At 45.4% G+C, this 26,481-nt stretch overlaps 1 protein-coding gene across 1 annotated transcript in view; it reads right to left on the reverse strand.

Annotated features, from left to right (window-relative positions):
• Positions 1 to 26,481, reverse strand: part of ADGRG2 (adhesion G protein-coupled receptor G2) — a 151,262-nt gene that overhangs the window by 69,508 nt on the left and 55,273 nt on the right. The window contains exons 2-3 of the mRNA XM_047765342.1: positions 25,228 to 25,272; positions 13,462 to 13,580 (exon numbers count right to left, since the gene is read on the reverse strand). Coding sequence (XP_047621298.1) covers positions 13,462 to 13,579 — 118 coding nt within the window. The 5' untranslated portion in view covers position 13,580; positions 25,228 to 25,272. The remainder of the gene's footprint in view (positions 1 to 13,461; positions 13,581 to 25,227; positions 25,273 to 26,481) is intronic.

A 26,481-nucleotide genomic window follows, 5' to 3' on the forward strand; every position in this document is an offset into this window, starting at 1 on the left:
CAACTGCCACAGACGTCGTTGCAAAAGCGTCCTCATTTTATCCTGATGGTTTTTTTACAGCGCCGTCATCCTGTGAACATGGGCCTTCTTGCCGAGATCAATCTGTTTCTTGTTATTTCCTTGAAGCAAAGATGTACCCACATCAAGGTCCACCTCGACAGCATGTTCTCGTGCAACATTCACTTACTTCTTAATAGATTAAATCAGTGCAACGATTGCTTTTATTCTTCAGATCTCTCTTGATCTTTTGCCAGTCCTCTGGGGCTACAAATCCATCCCAGGATAAATGAATACAGTGAAGTTTCAGTCAAAGTAGAAAACACACTTTCAACTGCTTCAGGGACTAAACACCGAGGAAGCGGTAAAGGACACAAGGTCTAGAATGCCACCGCTTCCACTCTCCACCAGTGTGAACTTGGAAGTGACTGAAATTGGCCAAGCCTCTGCTCCCCCATCCAGACAATGCAGGATTAACACTTGGAGCTCCCGTGGTGGCTCAGTGGTTAACGAATCTGACTAGGAACCATGAGGTTGCGGGTTCGATCCCTGCCCTTGCTCAGTGGGTTAACGATCCGGCGTTGCCGTGAGCTGTCGTGTAGGTTGCAGACACGGCTCGGATCCCACATTGCTGTGGCTCTGGCAGAGGCTGGTGGCTACAGCTCCGATTCGACCCCTAGCCTAGGAATCTCCATATGCCGCAGGAGCGGCCCAAGAAATGGCAAAAAGACAAAAAAAAAAAAAAGGGATTAACACTTGACTGTAGCTACTATTAGGATTCACGTGGGTAACACATGAAACGTGTGACATGATGCCACACTACACCTTTGTAAAGTTAACTCTTACATGTGTTAAAATGCTTTCAGAGGCAAGTCGCAGACCCTCAGTTAAAAGGGTCCTAACAGGGAGGACATTCACTGCGCCCACTAATAAGAGATCCGAAGGCGCACAGTTCTCCAGTTGGACCTAAGGCTCCGGGATGGTGACGAAGGTCCAGGCCCTTCCCTGCCTTCTGCTCTTTCATCCCTGGGATCCTTTTAATTCAGCGATTTAACCTCTTCAAAACCTCAGGTTACCTCCATTTTCTAGTTGGACTCCCTCGCATCTCTCAGGGTTTTTAAGATGGCTATGACTTTGCAGGCATCCAGTCCAAACACAAAAATGTCCGGGCACAGCACGATCCAATAGAACTTTCTGCATCGATGGACATATTCCATATCTGCACTGTCCAGTACAGCAACCACTAGCCCTGTGTGAATGCTGAGCACCTGAGATGTGCTAGTGGGATTGAGGAACTGAGGGGTTTTTTGGCCCAGCCCATGGCATGCAGAAGATCCAGGGCCAGCGATGGAACCCTCGCCACAGCAGTGACCTGAGCCACAGCAGTGACAATACCAGATCCTTAACCCGCTGAGCCATCAGGGAACTCCTGAATTTTAAATTTTATGTAATTTTAATTAATTTAAATCTAAACAGCTGCATGTGGAGCTCCCCTGCAGTGCAGTGAGTTGAGGATTTGGCGTTGTTACTGCAGCAGCTTGGGTTGCGGCCGTAGCTCAAGTTTGATCCCTGGCCTGTGAACCTTTACCTGCCATGTGCACAGCAACAACAACGAAAAAGCCAAGAAAAATCTAAACAGCCACATGTGCCTAGTGGCCATCATATTGGACTCATGTCCAGAGGGAGAAGAGGAACCATTTCTCTTTGAGCCCTAAGAGTGAGGAAAATTTTCTTTTTTCTTTTGTCCTTTTAGGTCTGCACCCACGCCATATGGAGGTTCCCAGGCTAGGGGTCTAATTGGAGCTGTTGCCACTAGCCTACACCACAGCCACAGCAACGCCAGATCCGAGCCACATCTGTGACCTACACCACAGCTCACGGCAATGCCGGATCCTTAACCCACTGAGCGAGGCCAGGGATCGAACCCGTAACCTCATGGTTCCTAGTCGGATTCGTTTCCGCTGAACCACGACAGGAACTCTGAGTGAGGGAAATTTTCCTAGAAGCCCCCCAGCAGATTTTCCCAAGTATCTTTTTGGTCAAAAGTGGGTCACGTGCCCCCTCCAAAATCAAACACTGGCAGCATTTCCCATGGGTGGCTTAGAATATTCAGGGTTTACTCCTGAGTTGTATGTTAAGGCGTCAGCACCCTAGGCTTAGCCAGGCTTAGCGAGCAAGAAAAAAGCTTGAAACGGTGTGAAATATAAATGATAAGGAGTAGGTGCTATACCACTTCCACTCTGTTGAGATCATGAGTCCGCAAACTACTGTCCAAGGACCAAATCCAGCCCACCTACTGTAGAGGCAAATAGTTTCACTGGTGCAAAGTCATGCTTATTCATTTACCTATTGTCTGTGGCTGCTTGGAAGCTCCACAAGCAGCGCTGAGTAGTTGCCACAGAGACCATATGGCGGACAAAGCCAAAAATAGTTATTATCTGGCTCTTTAAAGAAAAACTTGCCAACCTCTGGTCTAGAGGGACATTCCTCATGGTTAAGGTCACCCTTGTTAAAGATCTTGACTAAAATGCACCCATGTGGCCTAAAGCAAGCCCTTTGTGCAGGCTGGTGTAGAAAAAAGAGTTCTGGAGAGCTGCTTTCAGCACCCTGAAACTGTTTCTTGCTTGTTAACCTAGAAAACTATCCATTGCTTTGAGCTTGCATCTTCTTATCAGCAAAGTGGGGATAATACAAACGTCTCCGCCCACCTGAGAGGGACATGGGGGGATGACATAAGCTAACGAGCTCTGCAAACCACAAAGACCTACCGAGATGTCCAGATGGGTTCCCACTGCTGTTCTAAAGGTTCAGCACTATTTGTTGCCACTGGATCCTCCAAAGAGACACTGGGACTTTTCCAGGAAACACAAGGCAAGAACAACACTGGCAACTAGGAGACTACTCCAGGCAACGGAAGCCATTTCTGGAGCTTTTATCAATATCGAAATCAAGAGATTCACTGGGTTCATTGTAACTTTTGAAATCACCGTGTGTAAAAAAAGGAGTTTGAAAAAAACATGACTTTTTTTTTTTTCCTCTGGTCCTTTTAGGGCCACACCTGTGGCACATGAAGGTTCCCAGGCTAGGGGTCTAATCAGAGCTACAGTGCTGGTCTACACTACAGCCATAGCAACGCAGGATCTGAGCCGCGTCTGCAACCTACACCACAGCTCACAGCAATGCCGGATCCTTAACCCACTGAGCGAGCCTAGGAATCGAACCTACGTTCTCATGGATGCTAGTCAGATTTGTTTCCACTGAGCAAGCCATGATGGGAACTCCAAAAATATGACTTTTAAATTATTTCCAATTTCACATTAGGAACTTAGAAGAGAAGAGCATCCTCGAAATGGGACTGCAGAGATGAGCAGTTCTCTGTTTGAGGCGGATCCCACAGATTCCTGGTTCGCCAGGACCACAAGTCAGGAATCCAAAGACCGTTCCTACTGGGTGATTGAACTCACAGAATGTCAGCGTGCAAGGCAATCTTAACAGGCAATCGGCTGAGCCCCTTCCTCATATGAAGGAGAGGAAATACATTCTTCCAGGGTAACGGGAGCCAGTGTACAGCCACCTCACTGATACCTGCGCAGAAGTGTAGAGGAATAATATACACTCTTTGGGTATCAGAACTCTTTGGGTTCAGACGAGGCGCATGTTGGTGATGTAAGCTGAGAGGAGAGGTCCCTGGTTTAGTGCATCTCTAAGCTTTCAGCTAGAGCCGCAGATCAAAACCAACCAATGAGCGAGAGGTTATGGAGCCCTTACTGTGTGTCAACACCATGGAAGGGACAGAGGGGAAAAAGAAATCACTCTTAACCTCAAGGACCTGACCAGAGAGTTCTTCATGAAAAGATAAAACCAGGAGGAGGAGCAGAATCCAGGATACAATGAGGTCTTCAACAATGCCTCGCAGTGTCCTGACACATCTTCAATGTTCAGCACGGATATGTCTTACGGCGAGGTTAAGATGTATAGACAGGAGTGAGATGTAGAAACAATAGCAACAATAAGCAAAAAAAAAAAAAAAAAATCCTTGGGCTTCCTTTGATGTCTAGGATGACTCCATCCTTTTTTGGAGACTCTGTTCTTTAGGTACAGGAAAGGGCTCCTTAAACCTAATAATTTAAGGTAGCTCTTTTTTTCTGCTCTAAAATGGTCTCTAGTTAACCCAATATATTTCGAATAAATGCAGTTTTTGTTTTCCCCCCTCTTTCTTCTGGTAGTCAAGACGGTTTCTGGGTTAGGGATGGGGTGCTAGTCTTCTTTTCACAGCAGGGGGAAGAGGCCTGGACCACGCTGAGCCCTGGCTTCTCAGGGGCCTCTCCGGAGATCTCCCTCCTGCTGCAGGGTTTCTGGGGAGCCCACCGGCATCCGCTGCTAAAGGCTGTGTCCCGTGGGCCCCATATTCTATTCTCTCAGAATCCTACCCTGGCCCGGGGGTCTCTCTCTTGCTGACCCGGGTCCCTTCAATTCTCGCCACTGAGCGCCTGTCACATCCTCCATCCAGCCCCTGGTCTAACTTGTCCACACCATCCTATTTGCAGCCCTGTCCCTGCCCATGGCTCTCAATAGAGCCACCCACTGGGAACATGAGGGCAATTTAGAGTCCCCACCTTGTCACGCAAGGGATGGGGATGACGGAGAGGGCATCACCCCCAGGCTGCTGTCTGCCTAAACCCACTGTACCACCACTTCTCATCGCTCCCCGCCCCCCGTGCTGATGTACAGGCCAGGGGAGGCGTTCTCAGGCAGAGTTCTAAGTGGAAAGTGGGAAACAATGTCCTCTGCTTTCCGTTTCCCCCTCAGCCCATCTATGGTCTCCATCATTCCTTGTCACCGCTTCTATCTGCCTGGGAAAGAGGCGGGGCCCAATGGAAGTGACTTCCCGCCTAGGCGGGATTTGGGGAGGGGGTGGGAGATTGGCAGAGTATCCGATCACCACCATGGTATTTATAATCTCAACGTTCCAGACAGGAAATTGAGAGACAAGGGGTTTGGTGCTGGAGCACACTGTCAAACAAGACAGCTTCCCTGCCTGGGGAAGGATGTGTTTCCTCTTCTGCATATGCCTGTAGCAGATCGTCGTGCCTCCTACCGCTCTGACACGGGGTGCACAAGGAGGAACAAAGCCTGAGATGGACACGACACGAGAGAAGAAGAGGCGACGAGACAGTGAGGCCTTGGGAAAGGCGAATTCTAGAGAAACCTATCACTGGAAATGTCTGCAGCCGAGAGAGATGTAGGCCCACCCCAGAAAGAGAGTAAATGGGGATTATAGCTCATGAGATCACCAAACTGGCTCAAGTGTGTAATTGTTTCCAAATGGGGAAGACAACTCTGCAAGAATGAAATTATAACCATTATCCACTATTACGTCATCTCACCCTCTGGAAAACCGTTGTGCCTAAAAAGACCTCCTTGGAAGACAAAAAAAGAAAACTAAAGCAGAAGAAAGAAAGCAAAGAAAAAAGGCATTAGCACAGCCCAAGAGCTAGAGGCTAGAGGGAAGCAGAGTTAGCCGCCAAAGCTCGTTGGGGCTTCGAATGACTCCCTCAAACATCACCAAATTGCACAAGGGAAAGCGTTAAGGCCTGAGGGTTCTCTCTGTTGGCCAGTGGCCTAACGAGAGAAGGTCAGTCTTATCTCTCCTCACTGTCAAGAGCTACTGAGTCATCTCTCGGGCTTCCAGGGTGAAGCTACTGTGTTTGCCCTCCAGATCCCCCAGAGCCAGGGGCAATGGCTGCTCCCTGGCAGCTTACTTCAGGCTCCCTCTCCATCTTCTCCCCCTGCCTCAGTGTCAGGTTCACTCAGTCTTTACGGACTGGGCAACCCGGTAGAGTAGGAACAGGACAGGCTACTGGTTCCAATGGGGAATCCTCCAAACTGTGTGACTCTGGGCAAATGACTTCATCTCTTTGACACTCAGTTTCTTCCCTGCAAACGGAGACTAAAGATATCTACCAAAAAGAGTTTTTGTGAGGATTAAATGACCTACATAAAGCATCTAGAAGCGTCTGCCCCAGGGCAGGCCCTGAGTACTCATTAGTTTTAATCCCCTGAGTTTTTTTTTTTTTAATTTATTTTTTATTTTTTCCACTGTACAGCATGGGGACCAAGTTACACTTACATGTATACATTTTTTTTCCTCCCTTTGTTCTGTTGCGATATAAGTATCTAGACAGAGTTCTCAATGCTACACAGCAGGATCTCATTGTAAATCCATCCCAAGAGCAATAGTTTGCATCTGTTAACCCCACCCTCCCAATCCCTCCCACTCCCCCCCCGCCCCCCCCACCCCCCCGGGAAGCCAAAGGTCTATTCTCCAAGTCCATGATTTTCTTTTCTGTGGAAAGGTTCATTTGTGCTGTATATTAGATTCCAGATATAAGTGATATCATATGGTATTTGTCTTTCTGACTTATTTCACTCGGTATGAGAGTCTCCAGTTGCATCCAAGTTGCTGCAAATGGCATTATTTCATTCTTTTTTATGGCTGAGTAGTATTCCATTGTGTATATATACCATATCTTCCTAATCCAATCATCTGTTGATGGACATTTGGGTTGTTTTCATGTCTTGGCTATTGTGAATAGTGCTGCAATGAACATAACGATACATGTATCTTTTTCAATGAAAGTTTTGTCTGGATATATGCCCAAGAGTGGGATTGTGGGGTCGTATGGAAGTTCTATGTATAACTTTCTAAGGTATCTCCATACTGTTCTCCATAGTGGTTGTACCAGCTTACATTCCCACCAACAGTGCAGGAGGGTTCCCTTTTCTCCACAACCCCTCCAGCACTTGTTCTTTGTGGACTTATGAATGATGGCCATTCTGACTGGTGTGAGGTGGTATTTCATGGTAGTTTTGATTTGCATTTCTTGTATAATCAGTAATCCCCTGAGTTTCTTATCCACCTTGCCAGCCCTTCATTCTCCCTTCTCACCTGGCACAGACAATGCACTGAAAGGATCCATGATGCAAAGGAAGTACATCATGACAAGATGCAAAGTGAGAAGTATAAAAAGATACGGATAGAAAGAAAAGGGAGCGCTGGGGCCACACATGAATTCTCCTGAAGAGGTCAGGGAAGGTTTTAGAGAGGTTGTACTCTTGGGCTGGACTTTGGAAGATGAGCGTGTTTCCAAATGGGGACGACTCCGGGAAGCAGAGGGAGGGAGCAGGGAAATGCTGTGGGGAGGGAGCAAGGCCAGTGATGGGTATGTTAACGAACACTTCACTGCTATGGGCAACTGGGGCCAATCCAAGAACTCACTAGGTCTAGAGAACACCCCTTAGCACTGGGCCACCAAGGGACAAGGAAGCTGGCATAAGTAAACACCAACTCCCACTGCTCACCACTCATGGGGGTTAACTCCCTGACACTACTAGCTTGTTCCACGCACAGGCCCATGGGCACGGATCATTCTCAGAGACACAAGGGAGCCATCAGCATGCACAGGACCTCTCTGTAGGTGACCTCTGGGGTGGGCCAAGGGGAAATAGGCATGGGACCAAGAGCATCTGCTACAGGTAGCTTAAGATGGAGCTAGACCACGGATCTGGCCAAAGCCATAGGTTAGAGCCCTACAGCCCTGACTCACACTTCAGGATTTAGTTAGAGTTTGTATCGTTCTCACGTGTCATAACCATGTCCCTTTAACTAGAGTATAAAGGCCCTGAAGTCAGAGATGATGCTCTCTCAGCAGCCAGTAATGCTGGGCACACAGGAGGCACTCGCTACCACGCAAGTGACAGGCCAGTGTAGGAGGCGCGGCTCACTACCCTTGGTTTTCATCAAGAACCAGATCTAAGCCAACCAGAACTGAAGAGAGCCTGCCTCGGTTCAAAGCTGTTCAGGGAGACGGTGCCTCAAAGCCATCCCGATGATCCGATCTAACACGCAATGGATTCCACCTTTATTTTTAACCTACAGATACACAACTCCCAAGCAACTGAGCCTGGTGCGGCAGAGAGGTGAAGAATACCGGAAGACAAGATAAGATGCCGCAGTAGTTAAACACAAAAACTTGGGGTCAGATGGCTTGCGTTTGAACTGCAGCTCTACAACCAAAATGTTGAACCTACGGCAAGCTGATTGCCTTCTCTGTGCCTCAGGGTCCTTGTACGTAAAATGGAGCTAATAACAGTGCCTACTTCAAAGGGTAGCTTTGAAGTGAGTGAGCTTTACATGAGCTAGCCTTTTATACCGGGCTCAGAACAGGGGCTAGCACAAAGTAAATGTTATGAAAGTGATTATTAAATAACATGAATACTCCTGTGGGAGTTCTAAGAGATAATCATAAACACCTATTTAGCCCTTTCCAGATCCCAAAACACTTTATTCAAAAAAAAAAAAACAACTTTGCACACATGATGTTATCTGTCAAAAAAAGCTGCGGTGGGGGGGAGGGGGTGGGAAGGAGAAAAGATAAAAAGAAAAATTTTTGCCTTCATGGAGTTTTTAAAAAAACGTATGGAGGGAGTTCCCGTTGTGGTGCAGTGGAAATGAATCCGACTAGGAACCAGGAGGTTTCGGGTTCGATCCCTGGCCTCGCTCAGTGGGTTAAGGATCTGGCGTTGCCATGAGCTGTGGTGTAGGTCGCAGATACGGCTCGGATCCCGAGTTGCTGTGGCTGTGGTGTAGGCTGGTGGAAGCAGCTCTGATTAGACCCCTAGCCTGGGAACCTCTATATGCACTGGGTGCGGCCGTAAAAACAAAACAAAACAAACAAAAAAACCAAAACATGCATGGAGCCTTAGACGAGCCCATTGGGGGATTCAGGATTATACCTCCCCTTTTTGGGGGGAGGGGATCTTTTGTCCTTTTAGGGCCATACCTGTGGCATATGGAGGTTCCCAGGCTAGGAGTCTGATCAGACCGGTAGCCGCTGGCCTACACCACAGCCACAGCAACTCGGGATCTGAGCTGAGTCTGCGACCTACACCACAGCTGGATCCTTAACCCACTGAGTGAGGCCAGGGATCGAACCCGCAACCTCATGGATCCTAGTCGGATTTGTTATCCACTGAGCCACAACGGGAACTCCAGGATTATACCCATTTTGAAGATGCAGAAACAGAGGCTCATATACATCTAGTGTTGAACTGAGATCATACAAATAGCTGGTAGCAGGCATGGGGAGGGCTCTAACCCTTTCTACTACATTGTGTTGCTAACAGTAATGTTTCAGCCAATTCTTCAAGACCATGGTTCTAAGCTTGGGCATGAATCAACATCCCCTGGAGGGCTGGTTAAAACATAGACTGTGGGAGTTCCTATTGTGGCTCAGCAGTTAACGGACCCAACCAGGATCCATGAGGATGCGGGTTCGATCCCTGGCCTCGCTCAGTGGGTTAAGGACCCGGTGTTGCCATGAGCTGTGGTGTAGGTCACAGACGAGGCTCAGATCTGGCATTGCTGTGGCTGTGGTGTAGGCCGGCAGCTGTAGCTCTGATTTGATCCCTAGCCTGGGAACCTCCATATGCCGTGGATGCGGCCCTGAGAAAAGAAGGAAAAAAACCCCCAAACACAAGACTGTTGGCCCCACCCTCAGAGTTTCCAATTCAACGGGTCTAGACTGTGCCTGAGGATCTGCACTTCTCAAATGCTCCCAGGTGATGCTGATGCTGCTTTTCTGGGGGCCACACTCTGAGAACCGCTGCCTTCAGAAATTCTTCAGAGAGCCAGAGCAACCTTAGCATCCACTCAGGTTTTCCCTACTCAGCTTGGTTTCAGAGCCATGCACTCTCCTGTTCACCTGCCCCATTTTCATCATTTTCTCTTTTTTTCTCTTCCCTTTTATGGCCACACCTGTGGCATATGGAAGTTCCCAAGCTAGGGATCGAATAGAAGCCGTAGCTGCAGGCCTACGCTGCAGCCACAGGAACACTGGATCCGAGCTGCATCTGCAACCTACATGGCACCTTGCAGCAACGCTGGATCCTTACCCACCGAGCGAGGCCAGGGATCGAACTTGCATCCTCACAGACCCTATGTGGGGTTCTCAACCTGCTGAGCCACAACAGGAACTCCCATTTGCGTCATTTTAAAGTATGTTTTTTCGGACTTCCCGCGTGGCTCGCAGCATAACTACTCGGCATTGCTTCTAAAGTATATTTTTTCAAAAAGACCTCTTTCTACCAAGCAGCTTTCGTTCTGATGATTTTTTTCCCCTTGCATTCCACTTTCCTTCCTCATCCACCCTGTGGTGGAAAAAGCACCGAAACCTGAGACCGAAGATCTAGTATCTAGTCTGGCTCTGCCGCTTCCTAACCAATAACATCCCTGGGGATATTTACTCATCAGTAAAGTAGGGACATTTGATTTTTGCCCTGACAGGCCCACAGTGATGTTTTAATACCCCAAGGAGATGATGTGTGGGGGGAGTTTACGTGGACGTCACATGGCCGCAACAGAACTTGTATCCGGAGGAGTTTTCCCTGCTTATGTCTTCTGCCAGGTGTGTAGACAGTGGTTCTCAAAGTATCATCTCGGAACCAGTCACATCGACATCACATGGGAGCTCGTTAGAAGTGTCAGTTCTCAGGTCCTGCCCCAGACCTATGAAATCAAAACCTCTAAGGGAAGGACCCAGAAATCTGGGTCTTAACAATGCTTCCAAGGTGATTCTAATGCACGCTCAAGTTTCAGAACTCTGGTTTTGAGGTTAAGAGCGTAAGATTCCACACTGGGTATAATTCCCAGCTCAGCACTCCCTTGAGTGAGTTACTTATCTCTCTGAGCCTCAGATTCTTCATCTGGGAAATGATGCTAAGACTAGGACCTCCCTTTAATAGATTCGGCTGAGCAGCTTAAGAGAATGACAGTATATAAAGGACAAAGGGACCCGGCGCATTGGAAGCAGTCAACATCCGTTCAGCTTTTAGCATTTCTTTGCGTAAACTCTCATGGCTTCTTGAGATGATGCCTACTTTGCAAAGACTGTCAGTTGTGTTTTAGTCTGTTGGGAAGTTTTCCGTTTAGTTTGTCTGCACGTGTGTGTGTGTGTGTGTGTGTGTGTGTGTGTGTGTGTGTGTTTATGTTGTTGTGAGCTGCTAATAGATAGTTGCTTTATCTAACAAAGATTCCTTGATCCTGCAACTCTCTTCTAAATAAGAAAGGTATTTCTCTGTGTCCTTAACAATGTCTTCCTTTCTTTCTTTTTTTTCTTTTTTGGCTGTACCCGTGGCACATGGAAGTTCCTGGGCCAGGGAATGAATCAGAGCCACAGCTGCAACCTACACCACAGCTGTGGCAACACTGGATTCCTAACCCACTGCACCAGCCAGGGATCAAACCCGTGCCACCGCAGAGACAATGCTGATCATTAACCCACTGCCCCATAGCAGGAGCTCCCTTAATTTGATTCTTTATTTATTTTTTATTTTCTGCTTTTTAGGGCTGAACTCGAGGCATATGGAGGAGGTTCCTGGGCCAGGGGTTGAATTGGAGCTACAGCTGCCGGCCTATGCCACAGCCACAGCAATGCCAGATCTGAGCCGCGTCTGTGACCTACACCACAGCTCACGGCAACGGCAACAGCAACGCTGGATCCTTAACCCACTGAGCGAGGTCAGGGACTGAACCCACAACCTCACGGTCCTAGACAGATTGTTTCTGCTGCGCCACAACGGGAACTCCTGGCCTTCTTATTGCTTTCCCCAGGTACCTTTTCTCCTTCTTTCATAGGCTTCTAAAGATCCTCTTTTCTGAAAATCGTGCAGCTTCATTAGGGTGATTCTCTGCTTCCCTTAAATTTCCATACAGAAGTGCCTTTAAGTAGGTACTTTTAAAAACAAATAAACACTAGAAATAGACCCTCACATATAAGGTCAATTCATTTTTGACAAAGGCGCCAAGACCACTCAATGGGGAATAAACAGTCTTCAACAAATGGTACTGGGAAAACTGGACATCCATGTGCAAAATAATGGATCCTTACCTTACATTGTATACAAAATGAACTCAAAATGGTCAAAGGATCTAAACATAAAAGCTAAAACTATAAATCTCTTAGAAGAAAAACAGGGGAAAATCTTCATGACATTTCTTGGACGTGACAGCAAAAGCACAGGCAATAAAGCAAAAACAGATAAACTAGACCTCATCAAAATTTAAAACTTTGGTACATCAACGGACACCATTAAAAGAGTGAAACGACAGGGAGTTCCCATTGTGGTGCAGTGGAAATGATTCCGACTAGTACCCATGAGGATGCAGGTTCGATCCCTGGCCTTGCTCAGTGGGCTGGGTATCTGGCATTGCTGTGAGCTGTGGTGTAGGTCGCAGACGTGGCTGGGATCCTGCACTGCTGTGGCTGTGGTGTAGGCCGGCAGCTGCAGCTCTGATTCGACCCCTAGCCTGGGAATTTCCATATGCTGCAGGTGCGGCCCTAAAAAGCAAAAAAATAAAAAATAAAAAAATAAAAATAAAAGAGTGAAATTACAACCCCCAGAATGGGGAAAATATTTGCCAATCATGTATCTGATAAAGTATAAATATCCAGAATATATAAAGAACTCCTAAAACTGAACAAAAAAACCCCCAAACAACCCAATTCAAAAACGGGCCAAAGATGTGAATAGACATTTCTCTAAAGAAGATATACACTTGGCTAATGAGCACATGAAAAGGTGGTCAACATCCCTAATTCATTAAGGAAATGCAAATAAAAACCACAATGAGATACAATTTCATACTCATTATCAAAACAACCAAAAATAACAAGTGTTGGTGACGATACAGAGAAACTGGAATACTTGTGCCTCGTTGGTGAGAATGGTATATGGTGCAGCCACCATGGGAAACAGTCTGGCAATCCTCAAAAAGTTGAAACACAGAATTACCATGTGACCCAGCAATCCTATCCTTGGCTAGATATACCCCCAAAGAACTGAAAGGAGGGACTCAAACTGATAGCTGTACACCAATGTTTGCAGTAGCATCATTTACAATAGCCAAAAGGTGGAAATAAACCAAATGTCCATCAGTGATGAACAGATAAACAAAACATGGTTTGTACATACAATGGAGCATCAGTCAGCCTTAAAAAGAATGAAACGCTGACACATGCTACAACACGCATGCACCTTGGAACCATTATGCTAAGGGAAATAAGCCAGAGAGAAAAGGATGAATACTGTATGATTCTTTATATTTCTATAAGGTACCTAGAATAGGCAAAATCATAGAGACAGCAAGAACAGAGGTTACCACGGACTAGGGGAAGGGGAGTTATTGTTTAATGGGTCCAGCGTTGCTATTTGAGATGATAAAACTGTTCTGGAAATAGAGAGTAGGCATGGCTGCACAAAACTGTGAATACATTTACTGCCAGTGAATTACATGCATAAAATGATGAGAATGGTAAGTTTTATGTTTATTTCACCACGGTGAAAAAAAATCCCAAATAAACACACACGCAACAGAAAAAAGATGATGGAAAATCGGCACCTTACCTTCCAGGGATGTAACCAGAGGGACATGAAGACAAATGACGACAAGGACTATCTTGAACATTGGCAAAAGCTCTTCAAGTCTGCCAACACGGCCATACTGCCCACCACCAAGAAGCATCCTGGAATAAAAGAAGGGGAAAATGCATCATCACAGCTGGCCATGATCACGACATAGGAATGCCCAAAAGGCCAGGGTCTCAACCAAGGCAACTTGCAGTCCTGCTCCCTTTAAATTACTCTAGTTCCAGAGAATTGGCAATGCCAGGTGGGCACTGGCTACAAAAAGCAAAAAATCCATGTTTATTATGGGAGGCCTACCCAGTGGGTTATTATATTAAGAATGGTAAGCAAGGTAGTCCATAAGAATTCATGGAAAATGTCAACACATGCAAAATGTCAAGAGAAGAGTTTAAAAACACAAAACACTGCATGTATTATTATTACCATTACATATAGACTGGTTCAAAACTATGCTAGGAATCAGAGATCATAGAATCTTATAAATAACCTACCCCATTTATGTCTTATACTGGAAAAGGATGGGTGCATTGCACTTCCTCTTTATTAGATGTTCATTCATTAAAAGCACTTACATTTTTAGTAGTCAGGAGGGCAGAGTCGACGTTTTTGAAAAGCGAGGTTTGTATCAGTGCTGAATCTAAAAGCCTCAATTTACCATTCACTTATTCCAACGAATACTCATTGAGGGGCCAGCATCCACCAGATGAGATGTGATGGGTCGACAGGCATTAACATGTGGCAGAGGTGGGCCAGGGGCTGGGGGGAGCTCGGCACACAGAGAAAGGCGCCAGTGCTAAGACTGGGTCCATTCCTCTCATGGTGGAGGAGTTGGTCAACAGAAGCCCGTGACAGGCAGTCAGCGCCAGCAGCAGGCACGGGCGTGGGCTGCTGAGGGAGGCAGAAGCCAGCCAGGAAATGACAAGCCACCCACAGGCTCAGGCAGTGAGAGCCCACTGAGCAGACCAGGCTGAGTGTTCTCAGCTGGCAGAGCTCCTGGCCTCAGGGCACCCACTAACCCAGCCACCACGGCCGTTCTGTCGGCCTGAGACTGAGTGTGTGGGCACCACGGTGAAGGCTAAAGAGCGTGGGGTCAAAGGTCCTGGCTCTGCCACCCAATGTCTGAGGGACTCTGGCCCAGTTATTCCCAATGGCCAAGATTCCCCATCCAGCAAACTGGGATCACAGCACCAGCCTGATGGTGCCGCTGTGGTGAGTCGACAAGAGCTCTTGGCACAGGGGCTGGCCCTGCAGGCTCTTCACTCATCCGGTCCACAGAGAGCTAGTTTGCACCTCGTATGTTTAGGGTAAGACAGTGCAGGGATTACAGGAATGAGGACACGGAAAGATGGGAATAAAACACGAGTTCTCGGTCTCAAGGAAAAGCAGGCAATCTTTAGGAATCCTCTAAATGGCCATTGCCAGTTGGCAGGGGCGGGGCGGGGGTGGGGCGGGGGGTCATTCTGTCCTTGGATGTGGCATCGTAACGTCTTGGAGCAGGAAGTGACGACGCCTCCTTCCAAAGAGGACTTCGATTTCTTAAGTCGACACGGTAAATTGTACTATATATTCATAACACACGATGCTGATAAATCGCGCACTGCCTCGGGGTTGCCCCTCCTCTTCGGCACGTTCATCCTCTCTCTGTTCCGGATGGTGTATGGCTGACCCTCCCGAATGAGTCCCTTGAACCATAATGTTAATGCAGTTGTGCGAAGATAGAGCAACGTCTCGCTGGAGGAAAATCTAAGTGTCTGCTTCAGCCACACACAACCATATCGATGAGTCTTAGAAATACAGTGTTAGATGATGGAGCCAGACACACAGGAATTCATGCTGTGCATGACTCCTTTGCAAGGAGGAACAAAAGCAGGCCAAATGAACCGACGGCGTGAGGCTGGGAGAGAGGGGCTGCTTAGAAGGGGGCAGAGGGTGTAATTATTAGAAGTGGGCACTGGGGGCTTCTGAGGGTTGGGTAATACTCTGTGTGTTGGTTACATGGGTGTGTTCCATTCTTGAAATTCACTGAATTGTACACTTATGTGTACGTCACAAAAAGTTTCATAGAAAAGCTTAGAAAGTATTCTGTTTTTTTACTTTGAACCCAGTTCCCTCTCCAAAAGCATTCCCCCTTGTTAAAAAAGCTACATTTATTTAGCTTTTTATAAATAAAATATATATAAATATAAATTATATAAATATTATATTTATAAATATAAATTTATATAAATATAAATAAATATGAACATATAGATAAATATAAACATATATAGATAATAAATATAAAACCCTAACTGTAACCCTAACCCTACCAAACATCTATCAGAAAACCTCTCTCAGACAAATGCCTTAGGCTTGATTCTACCTGGAATTCCGAGAGCTGACTTAGAAGATTTACTGTACAAGTATCTCATTTTAGTCCTGGAAAGAGAATCAGAGCAGTTTGTTTCTAAAACAGACATCAGAGTTCACCTAGCCTCAGACTCTCATTCTAGAGAGGTCGAAAGAGGCCCAACATACTCCAAGGGATGAGTCCAGGTCATTTGGCTCTTTGGCAGGACTCTACTCTTTCTACCAGGCCACAATGCTGGCCTCCTGAGAATTTATCTCTTTGGAAGCAAATTGTTTTGAGTTCATGAGGTGAAACGAATCGACAAACTCAAAACGCTACTATAGCATTTTCAAAATTTCTGCAAACTCATTTGAGCTTGGCCAACTCCTAGGGTAGGGCCTAAGCAGTGTATAAGATACGGTCAAAGTTAAATCAGTCATGGTACACAGTGACCGGTTAATACGCGCTGTGGCTTGGGCCTCTGATCACAATAAACCATGCCTTTTCACGGAAGAGAGCTTGTACTCAACTACCAGATGACGGCAGGAAAGGGCAAAATGAAGGGTGATTCCAATAACCATCTTGAAAAGCGAATATGGATCAGGAAGAACTCACTGCAGACCTGGCACTACTGAAAAGACTGCTTTCCATTGTCAAGCCTGGAATATATTTCCTCAAGGCTTAATATATATTTCCAAGAGCAGAAGTCTTACGGTAGTTAAAATAGTGCTGCTCCTACTGCCTCTGCATAAACTAGAGAACATCCTGCGAGGTCATGAGGTCCCTGGGATCACTGATCAAAGAGGGAAACCTGTGGATTTTGAAACCCTTATTCATTACATGTAAAAGCAATTTTCATCTTTTTCAGCCGGACCTTTTCTTCACCTTCTGGTCCAAGCTGGGTTAGTCCAATGCTATCTAGGTCATCAACAAAGATGACCTGAATATGGAGACAACCTAAATGTCCATCGACAGAGGAGTGGATCAAGAAGATGTGGTACAGAGACACGATGGAATATTACTCAGCCATTAAAAAGAACAAAATACCAGCATTTTTTGCAACATGGATGGACCTAGAAACTATCATGCTAAGTGAAGTCAGTCAGACAATGAGACACCAACATGAAATGCTTCCACTGACACGTGGAATCTGAAAAAAGGACAGACTGAACTTCTTTGCAGAACAGATACCGACTCACAGACTTTGAAAAACTTACGGTTTCCAAAAGTTTGGGGGGGGGGGTGAAGGGATGTGCTGGGGGTGTGTGGTGGAAATACCATAAAACTGGATTGTGATGATCATTGTACAACTATAAATGCAATAAATTCATTGAGTAATAAAAAAAAAGATGACTTGAATAGTCATTGGTTCTCAGTAAAATTTCAAGGTGCTAAGGACAGGTGGCGAGAGAGCAGCAATTGCCAAGAAAACTATTTGCTAGCATTTAAACAGCAAAATCTAGCCCTTGACACTAGACAACCACTCATTAAAGGTTATCCCAGATTCATCTTTTATAGTGAATGTACACTCTGATATAAATGGCAGCCTCTAGGGCTGGGTAGTAGATAAGCTCCATGACTGGATGCTATGGCCCTGCTTGTACCACTCCAAGAAATTGTTCTACATCTCTTCGACTGCCTGAAATAGCATAAGCATCATATTTTTAAAAACATAGCCCATCAGTGCAAACTTGAATGGCAACAAATGAGAGTAAATCTATCCTTACCTAGATATAGAATAAACAGTAAGGTTGAAAAGGAGGGAAATGGCACTGTAAAACAGTCTGGGTGAGGTTCAGTCTCTGTTTGTGCAGGTTAACTGGTGGAATCTGAAGATACCGTGGCTGCTGTAATGTGTGCAATCATCAGTATTTTTCACCTGAATAACAAGAGGTTCCCTAAGTCTTCTAGAAAACATTATGCCTTTGAGATATTTACACTGCCTTTGAGTCATAAGTGTTGGCTAACAAGACTAGCACAGAGGGAAATTACAAAGGGAGGTACCAGAGAGGTTCCCAGCGCAGAGAAAGCAAGAACCGAAGGGTGAAAAAGCAACTGACCAGGATCATTCAACTGTGAAAGAAGTCAGAGAATCTCAGGGCTGGTTTTCTTTAGAATGTCTGGTTATGTTTAACTTACTTTTTTTTTTTTTTTAAAGGAGTTCCTGTTGTAGCACAGAGGAAATGCACTCGACTAGGAACCGTGAGGTTGCAAGTTCGATCCCTGGCCTTGCTCAGCAGGTTAAGGATCCCGCGTTGATGTGGCTGTGGTGTAGGCCGGCAGCTGTAGCTCTGATTGGACCCCTAGCCTGGGAACCTCCATATGCCGCAGGTGTGGCCCTAAAAGGACAAAAGAGAAAGAAACAAAGAAACAAAGAAACAAACAAACAAACAAAGAATCAGGCAACTGTCTGTAAAAGTGTAATTAAATTTTAATTTGAACTCTTCTAAAAGAACCTGATACAGCAAATATGTCCAAAAAATTTTTTTCATCAGTATTCCAGGCATATGCTGAAGATAATTAGAAATCATGAATAGGACATCTGCTGTGGTGCAGTGCAGTGTAGCTGCTCAGGTAGCTCTGGAGGCATGGGTTCTATCCCAGGCCTTGCACAGTTAAAGGATCTGGCTCTGATTCAATCCCTGGCCAAGAGCTTCCATATGTCATGGGTATGGCCACTTAAAAAAAATTCCAAGAGGAGAGAATGAGGAAGAGTAAATATTTGAAATTTAAATGATGGAATGACCCCAAACGGGTTAAAAAACAAAAGACACTTATCCACAGATCCAAGAAGCCCCAAGAACCTTTACAATAAATATAAAGAGATCTATACCTAGACACAAAATAGTGAAATTGAAGAAATCCAAAGACACAGAGAAAATATTCAAAGCAGCCAAAGAAAACCAGACAGGTAACTTTCCAAGGAGCATCTATTAGACGGAGAGCTATCTTCTCAGAAGCAATAATGGAAACCAGAAGACCAACAAAAACTGTGATATTGTTCAGGACTTGAAAATCCTCGCTGAAATAAATCCTAAAAGATACATTCAGGCAAAAGATGTAAGAGCTGAGATGCAAAAGGAATGAAGAACAGTGACTGGGTCACCTTGCTGTACAGTAGAAAATTGACAGAACACTGTAAACCAGCTATAGTGGGAAAAATAGAAATCATTAAAAGAAAAAGGAAGGGAGTTCCCGTCGTGGCGCAGTGGTTAACGAATCTAACTAGGAACCATGAGGTTGCGGGTTCGGTCCCTGCCCTTGCTCAGTGGGACAAGGTTCCGGCGTTGCCGTGAGCTGTGGTGTAGGTTGCAGACGCGGCTTGGATCCCGTATTGCTGTGGCTCTGGCGTAGGCTGGCAGCTACAGCTCCGATTCGACCCCTAGCCCGGGAACCTCCGTATGCCGCAGGAGCGGCCCAAGAAATAGCAAAAAGACAAAAAAAAAAAAAAGAAAAAAGAAAAAGAAAAAGGAAAAGGAAAAGGAAAAAGAGGGAGTTCCTGTCGTGGCACAGTGGTTAATGAATCCGACTAGGAACCATGAGGTTGCGGGTTCGATCCCTGCCCTTGCTCAGTGGGTTAAGGATCTGGCGTTGCTGTGAGCTGTGGTGTAGGTTGCAGACGTGGCTCGGATCCTGCGTTGCTGTGGCTCTGGTGTAGGCCGGAGGCTACATCTCCGATTAGACCCCTAGCCTGGGAACCTCCATATGCCTCAGGAAGCGGCCCTAGAAAAGGCAAAAAGACAAAGAAAAAGAAAGAAAGAAAAGAAAAAGGAAAAAGAGGAATGAAGAACAAAGAAAGTGGTTAGTATGTGACCAGACCCCCTTCCTAAATTTGTAATATACAGGTCAAGGGTTTGAAAGGAGATCCAGTTTGCCCTTATTCTTCCACTAAGGTTTCATCCCGAGGTACAAGAGGTTTTTGTCCCCTGGATAGGGACCTCTGCCCACAGATCCAAGCCTCCCTCCCTCCTTCAAGCAGCTATCTTTTGGTCATCCCTTAGGTCTAGAGGTATGGATACCTGTAGCATGGCTTGCTCTGGCAAAGAGGTCGTGGAAATAGGCACAGAATGTTTGGATAGGAAATTCCCAACTCCTGGGTTCCCCAGGGTATGATCTAGAAGCAAGGGTTGCAGGAGGAAAGAAGGAGGTTCAAAGTGGGCACGCCTTCTTTGTATCCCAAAGTTCTCATTCTTTGGAGAGGGAAGGGCCAGAGAGGGGACCTCTAAAGCATGAGACACAGGGCAGAGGCCCCAGCTGCCCAGAGCTAAGGGCGGCACTAGAGAGTGGCAAATCTAGGAGAACTTTGACTATATAAAACATTGATAATATCTTGCAGGGATAAGTGAAGCATGACAATAAAAAGGTGGCAACTACATTTAATCTATCAGAAAGTGAAAAAATAAAATTAAAAAATGAAAGTCTTCCGAGGTCCTTGAATTACCCCAGAGGAGGCTCAAGGTATTATCTTCAGACATTGAAAAGTTGAGTAGATGCTGTAATTTCTATCACAACTACTAAAAAAAAGAGACGTAGGATATATAATTTCTTAACTGGTGGAGAGGGGAAAATGGTTTTTAGAATATTCATTCTGAAAGAAGGCAAGAAAGGGGAGGAAAAAAAAAGGAATGGTGAGGAAAAATGGAAGATGGTGAGTCTAAACAAATATACAAATCAATGATTCATTAAATATAAATGCACTAAGCGATTCAATTAAAAGGGAAAGATTATCAGACTGAAAATAAACATAAAATCCAACGATGTGCTATTTAAAAGGACACAACTAGAACATAATGATACACAAAGTTTAAAGATGAAAGGATGGAAAAGATATCCAGTGTCAATACTAATCGAAAGAAAATTAATATGTGTATATTAAAATCAGACAAATTATACTTTAAGGCAAAAACCATTACCTATAAATAAAATGGTTCATTCATAAAAGGTTCAGTTCAATAGGAAGATGATGTAAATTTACATATGAATGCAACTAATCAAAATAGCCTCAAACTACACAAAGCAGTATTTGTGACAAAATACAAGGAGAAGCAGAACAAATTCACAATCATATTGAAAGATATTCACACATCTCTATCAGCAAGGGATAAAATTCAAAGTCACTAAGGATGCCTGAATACTTGAATGACATATTTAACCAACCTGACTTAAAGACCATATGTGAACCCTCCAGGGTCTCTAACCTTTTCAAATGCATGTGGATATTTATGAAAGCCAACCAGGCCATAAAAGAAGTCTCAAAAACTGTTTACAGCTTTAGAAAAAAGAAAAGGAGCACATTCTCTGACCATAATACAATTAAGCTATAATAAAACATTAAGCTGTTATTTACAAACAGCTTCTAGGTCAAAGAAGTTGCAACATATATTAGAAAATATCTGACTTGATCAATAATTAAAAGAACATTACAGGGAGTTCCCGTCATGGCTCAGCAGAAACGAATCCGACTAGGAACCATGAGGTTGCAGGTTTGATCCCTGGCCTTGCTCAGTGGGTTAAGGATCCGGCGTGGCCATGGGCTGTGGTGGAGGTCACAGACCCGGCTCAGGTCTGACGTTGCTGTGGCTGTGGCGTAGGCCAATGGCTACAGCTCTGATTCGACCCCAAGCCTGGGAACCTCCAGATGCCGTGAGTGCAGCCCTTAAAAAAAAAAAAAGCGCAAAAATAAATGAATAAATAAATAAATAAATAACATAGCAAAACATGGGACAGAGCTAAAGATCTTTAGCGTGAAATACATATCTTAAATGTACATATTAAAAGAAGAGAAAGGCTAAACATTAATGAGTTAATGAGTAAATCTCCTTCTCAAGAAGTCTGAAAAATAACAGCAAAATAAATGCCAAGAAGGAGAATAAAGGAAGTAATAAAAATAAAAGCATAAAATAATGACATAAAAAGAAATAAAGGTTATTAACAAGGCCAAGGCTGTTCTTTGGAAAGACAATTCTGGCAAAATTAAGAGGAGGGGAGCTGAAAGGGAAGAAAAGAGAGAGAGAGAGAATGTAAGCAAATAACCAATAGAAGAAATTTAAAAAGCAACATAAGGGAAAATGCTATAAACATAACAGATAAAAGCACACTGGGGACAACTTGACTGAATAATTTTGAAAATCTAGATTACAATAGGCAAATTGCTAGGGGAAAAAATACAATTTACCAAGAAGGAATCAAGAAAAAACAATAAACCTGAATACATGTATAACTATTAAAGGGTCTCAGAATTTTCCCCACCAAAAAAACTCCAGGCCCAGATGTCTTCACAGGAATTCCAACCTCACAAAAACTCAAAGAACAGAGAAAAAGATCAGAGCCTAACTCATTCTTACCAAGCGAGGGGACTCCTGGTGCCAAAACCCGACAAGGAAGTCCTCACATTTTGACTCATTTTATAAAGCAAATGAGACCATTTACAGATTTCTCTGGAACGCTCACAAAACTGTCTAGCAGCAATTTCAAATCCCGTAAATTGGGGTAATCTGAATAAATATAGGACAAAGGGAAGCATTCCAAACTTCAGCAGCAAAAGTTTTTGAAGATAAGGTCACCAAGAACTAAAACCAGCCAGCGATGCTGTACTAGGAGCAACGGCATCCCACAGGCCAAACAAAAACAAAACCCAAAAAACAAACAAAAAACCCCCCACCACATGTCCGAAGGAGGCCAGAAACTGGGTTAACTGTTAAGTGCTGAATACGAACTCCAAAACGGCAGCTTTGGGGATCATGTGTCACAGCACAAAGTCAAGTCAACGGTGATCTATATGGCATGACGGTAATATGAGGCTTTTACGGCTCTAGAAGCAAATGGAAGGGAAATGATGTGTTTGGTCTTTGCAGTGCAAAATGACTTTCTTAATCAGCATCAAGTGCTTGCTAATGCAGGGGAAAAAAAGACATGTTATTCAATAAAATAAGCGAATCAATCTCAGATGTGTAAGATTAGAACTGAATTGTGCACGTCAAGTAAACAAATATTCACAAAGCCTGCTGAAAACTGTTCTATGTTCCCACTCCCTCACTCATCTCCAAATTTCTCCACTGCCCTTGATCCTCTTGATTATCCAGGGGTGGACCACCCAAGGCAAAGTGAAAGCCTACTTACTTGCTCTCTGCCCTTACTCTTCAGGCTCCTGCCCCAGTGCTCCCAGTACATACGTTACACACACTCACACACAGACCAGCGCAGGGTACAAGAGCGGACATGGGAGTCAGGTGCCTGCCTTCGGAGCCAAGCTGCAACCACTTACCGTGTAACCCTGGCCTCGTCCTTAACCTCTCTGGACAGAAATTTTTCATCTGGAAAAAATGGAGCTAATGATAGGACCTCCTTCAGAGGGCTCTAGAGGGATGAAATGAGCTCATGCAATGAAGGTCTTAGGATAGATAAGAAGTGGTAGCTGCTATTATAAGCATGGTTAGAAGACAAGTTTATAGTATACGCTGGCGCTAAGTTTAAATAGTTTTCAGAGTGTTTTCTTGCATTCATTCATCTAATTTACAAATATTTATTGAGGCTCTATGACATGCAAGGGATAATGCTAGGGACTCAGGCTACCCCAATAAACAAGACAGATAGCGATCCTGCTCTCAAGAGCTGACAGCCACTACTTAGATTCACCAAATAAATTGTGGCTTGTTTGTGTTTTGTTTTGTTTTAACTAAAAGACACTCACTCTTCATAGTCCCTGAGACTCAACGTGGCCTAAAAACAAAGCACAGGGGAGTTCCTGTTGTGGTGCGGCAGAAACAATCTGACTAGGAACCATGAGGTTGCAGGTTCGATCCCTGGCCTCGCTCAGTGGGTTAAGGATCCGGCGTTGCTGTGAGCTGTGCTGTCGGTCGCAGATATGGCTCGGATCCCGCATTACTATGGCTGTGGTGTACGTCGGCAGCTGCAGCTCCGATTCGACCCCTAGCCTGGGAACCTCCATATGCCTTGGGTTCGACTCTACAAAAAGCAAAAAAATAAACAAACAAATAAATAAATGTTGCAATTAAAACAAAACAAAACAAAACAAAGCACCAGAACACAATATCCTCTCCTACACAGACTTGGCCTTCACCTCACACCAACCCCCGCAGCAGCCACTCAAACAAGATTTGTTAAATTGATTTGGTCTGGAATCTACAGCCACACAATAACTCCACCCATGCTTAGAGGAGAGAAATAGGAGGCTTCTCAGAAGCATCCTCGAAGTGGCATCAGCACTGAGGGGCCGGGGTAGGGATGAGGCGGAAGCACATGGCTCGGATCCTCAGGGGATGGTATTTGAGAGGAAGTGAGATCCTGAGGAAAGGGAACCCCGCACCAACAGTCTGTGCCCTTCCTGGCTTCTGTCATCACACCGGGCCAACTTCTGCTTCAAGTCCCAACGTAGCCATTTACAAGCTGTGTGACTCCGTGGAAGGATTTTAACCTCGCTTCTAACAATAACCTTCTTGGCATTTATTACAACGATGCATATTATTTATCATCTAAATGACAATAGGAGGAGTTCCCGTCGTGGCGCAGTGGTTAACGAATCCGACTAGGAACCATGAGGTTGCGGGTTCGGTCCCTGCCCTTGCTCAGTGGGTTAAGGATCCGGCGTTGCCGTGAGCTGTGGTGTAGGTTGCAGACGCGGCTCGGATCCCGCATTGCTGTGGCTCTGGCGTAGGCTGGCAGCTACAGCTCCGATTAGACTCCTAGCCCGGGAACCTCTATATGCCACGGGAGCGGCCCAAGAAATGGCAAAAAGACAAAAAAAAAAAAAAGACAATAGGATAATACTAACAAATACTTGCATTGGTTCCAGGACTTTTTATTATTGATCCCAGCAAAATCCCAGAAAGAATCACTATGAGACTTGCAGGAAACAAGCATGCGGCAGTAGTGGCTTCAGCATTTCTATATAGAAGGGAGTCAGGAGCAGAAATCTGGTTGGGAGGAGCCTCTGGCAACTGCGTGACACAGCACTTTAGGGGACAGAGAACACTTCACAGGTCTACTTCTAAACTTCAGAGCTGGTGGAGCTAGGGAAGCCAGTCCAGGGAGATGGAAAGGGAACAACCGTCCAACAAAATGCCAAAGGGGGTTACGTCAATGATCCTTCTCCCTCCCCAGATGGTACCGCACCATGTAATTTCCAAATCTGTACCCATGACTGTTCCTCAGAAACAACTGGATTACCGAGAAGAAATGGGTCAACAAGAGAGTCCCCAAGGCAAAGAAAACGTCTGAAGAAAAGAAAGCTCCAAGCGGGAGTGAGGAGTGACACACAACCCCCCCCAAGAATACAGTGGTTAAGAGGATGGGGATTGGACATGAGCAGGTGGTAACTGAAAGAAAAACAAGAGCAACGAACCCCGAAGCAGTTCGTCATTACTGTAACATTATCACACAGGAACAGGCTCACTCACCTGACCGGAAGCTCGCAAGAAAAGATGGAGCAAGTCGGCCCAAATCTGAAAATGAAAAAAAGAGAAAATCAGATCATGGGAAACTTGGCCTTCTTGGCACTGAGATGCTTAAGCACTAGAGTCAGCACGTTGGCCGAGACCCTAGAGTCCCCTTGCTGTCCCCAAGGCTTGAGCTTGGCGGCAGCTGCACGAAAGAAATGGAGGAAGCAAACCTTGCTCTGAAGGAACTTATTACAAATTGGAAGACAATCCCAAAGGCAGTCTGGGGGCTGACTCTGTTAAGGCCTTAGTAGCAGGTACTCCTGCTCTGCCTCAGGCTTCACTGCCCGCATCTCGGGGGGCACAGAACAATAAAGTGATCAGATCTGGGCGGAGGTGGGGGGGGTGGTCCTTCTAGAGACCAAGCTTCCTCAGCTATTTCTTCAGTTTTTGTGACTTAACTTCCCTGGAACCTAAACGCCTTTATTGCAAGGATTGGGTCCCTTACGTCTCTTGTGCTCCCAAGGCCAATGGCAAAATTCTTTCTCCACGGAAGGGCTTCAATAAATTAACTCTATGCATTGTTCAGTTTGGCTCCGAGTGGACAGGGGTAGTTGGAGGCACTCATAGTGACTGAGAGAGAGAGAGCAGGTACACACTGGGGAAAGGAAATAGCATGTCCAACCAGGACAGGGAACACGGTTAACAACCCAACCTGTATCTTTCAGAAGAGGCCATCGTGCTTTATTTCAGAACCAAGACATCAGAACAGCTATTAGTCTGGGGATGAACAGTCACTTCACACTTCGATACCCCCTCACGTGAAATACAGTCGTAATTGTTTTTAGATCAGGATTTGTGGAGTTCCCATCATGGCTCAGCAGAGCCAAATCTGACTAGCATCCATGAGGATGCAGGTTCGATCCCCGGCCTCGCTCAGTGGGTTAAGGATCCAGCATTGCCACGAGCTGTGGTGTGTAGGTCGCAGATGCGGCTCGGATCCTGTGTGGCTGTGGCTGTGATGTAGGCCGGCAGCTGGAGCTCCAATTAGACCCCTCGCCTGGGAGCCTCCATATGCTGCAGGTGCGGCCCTAGAAAGACAAGACAAAAAAAAAAAAAAAGATTTGCCAGAGGTAACAACCTATGGGGTGGTCTTAGAACCAAGTGACCTACTCCTGCCTTCAGTCAACAGACGGTTAAGGCAGAAGTTCAATGCTCAAGGAGGATCTGGAATATGAATTCAAAGAGGAAATAAGGAGTCGTGGTGAGTTTATA

This window comes from Phacochoerus africanus, chromosome X (genome assembly GCF_016906955.1).
Source record: "Phacochoerus africanus isolate WHEZ1 chromosome X, ROS_Pafr_v1, whole genome shotgun sequence".
Lineage (NCBI taxonomy): Eukaryota > Metazoa > Chordata > Mammalia > Artiodactyla > Suidae > Phacochoerus > Phacochoerus africanus.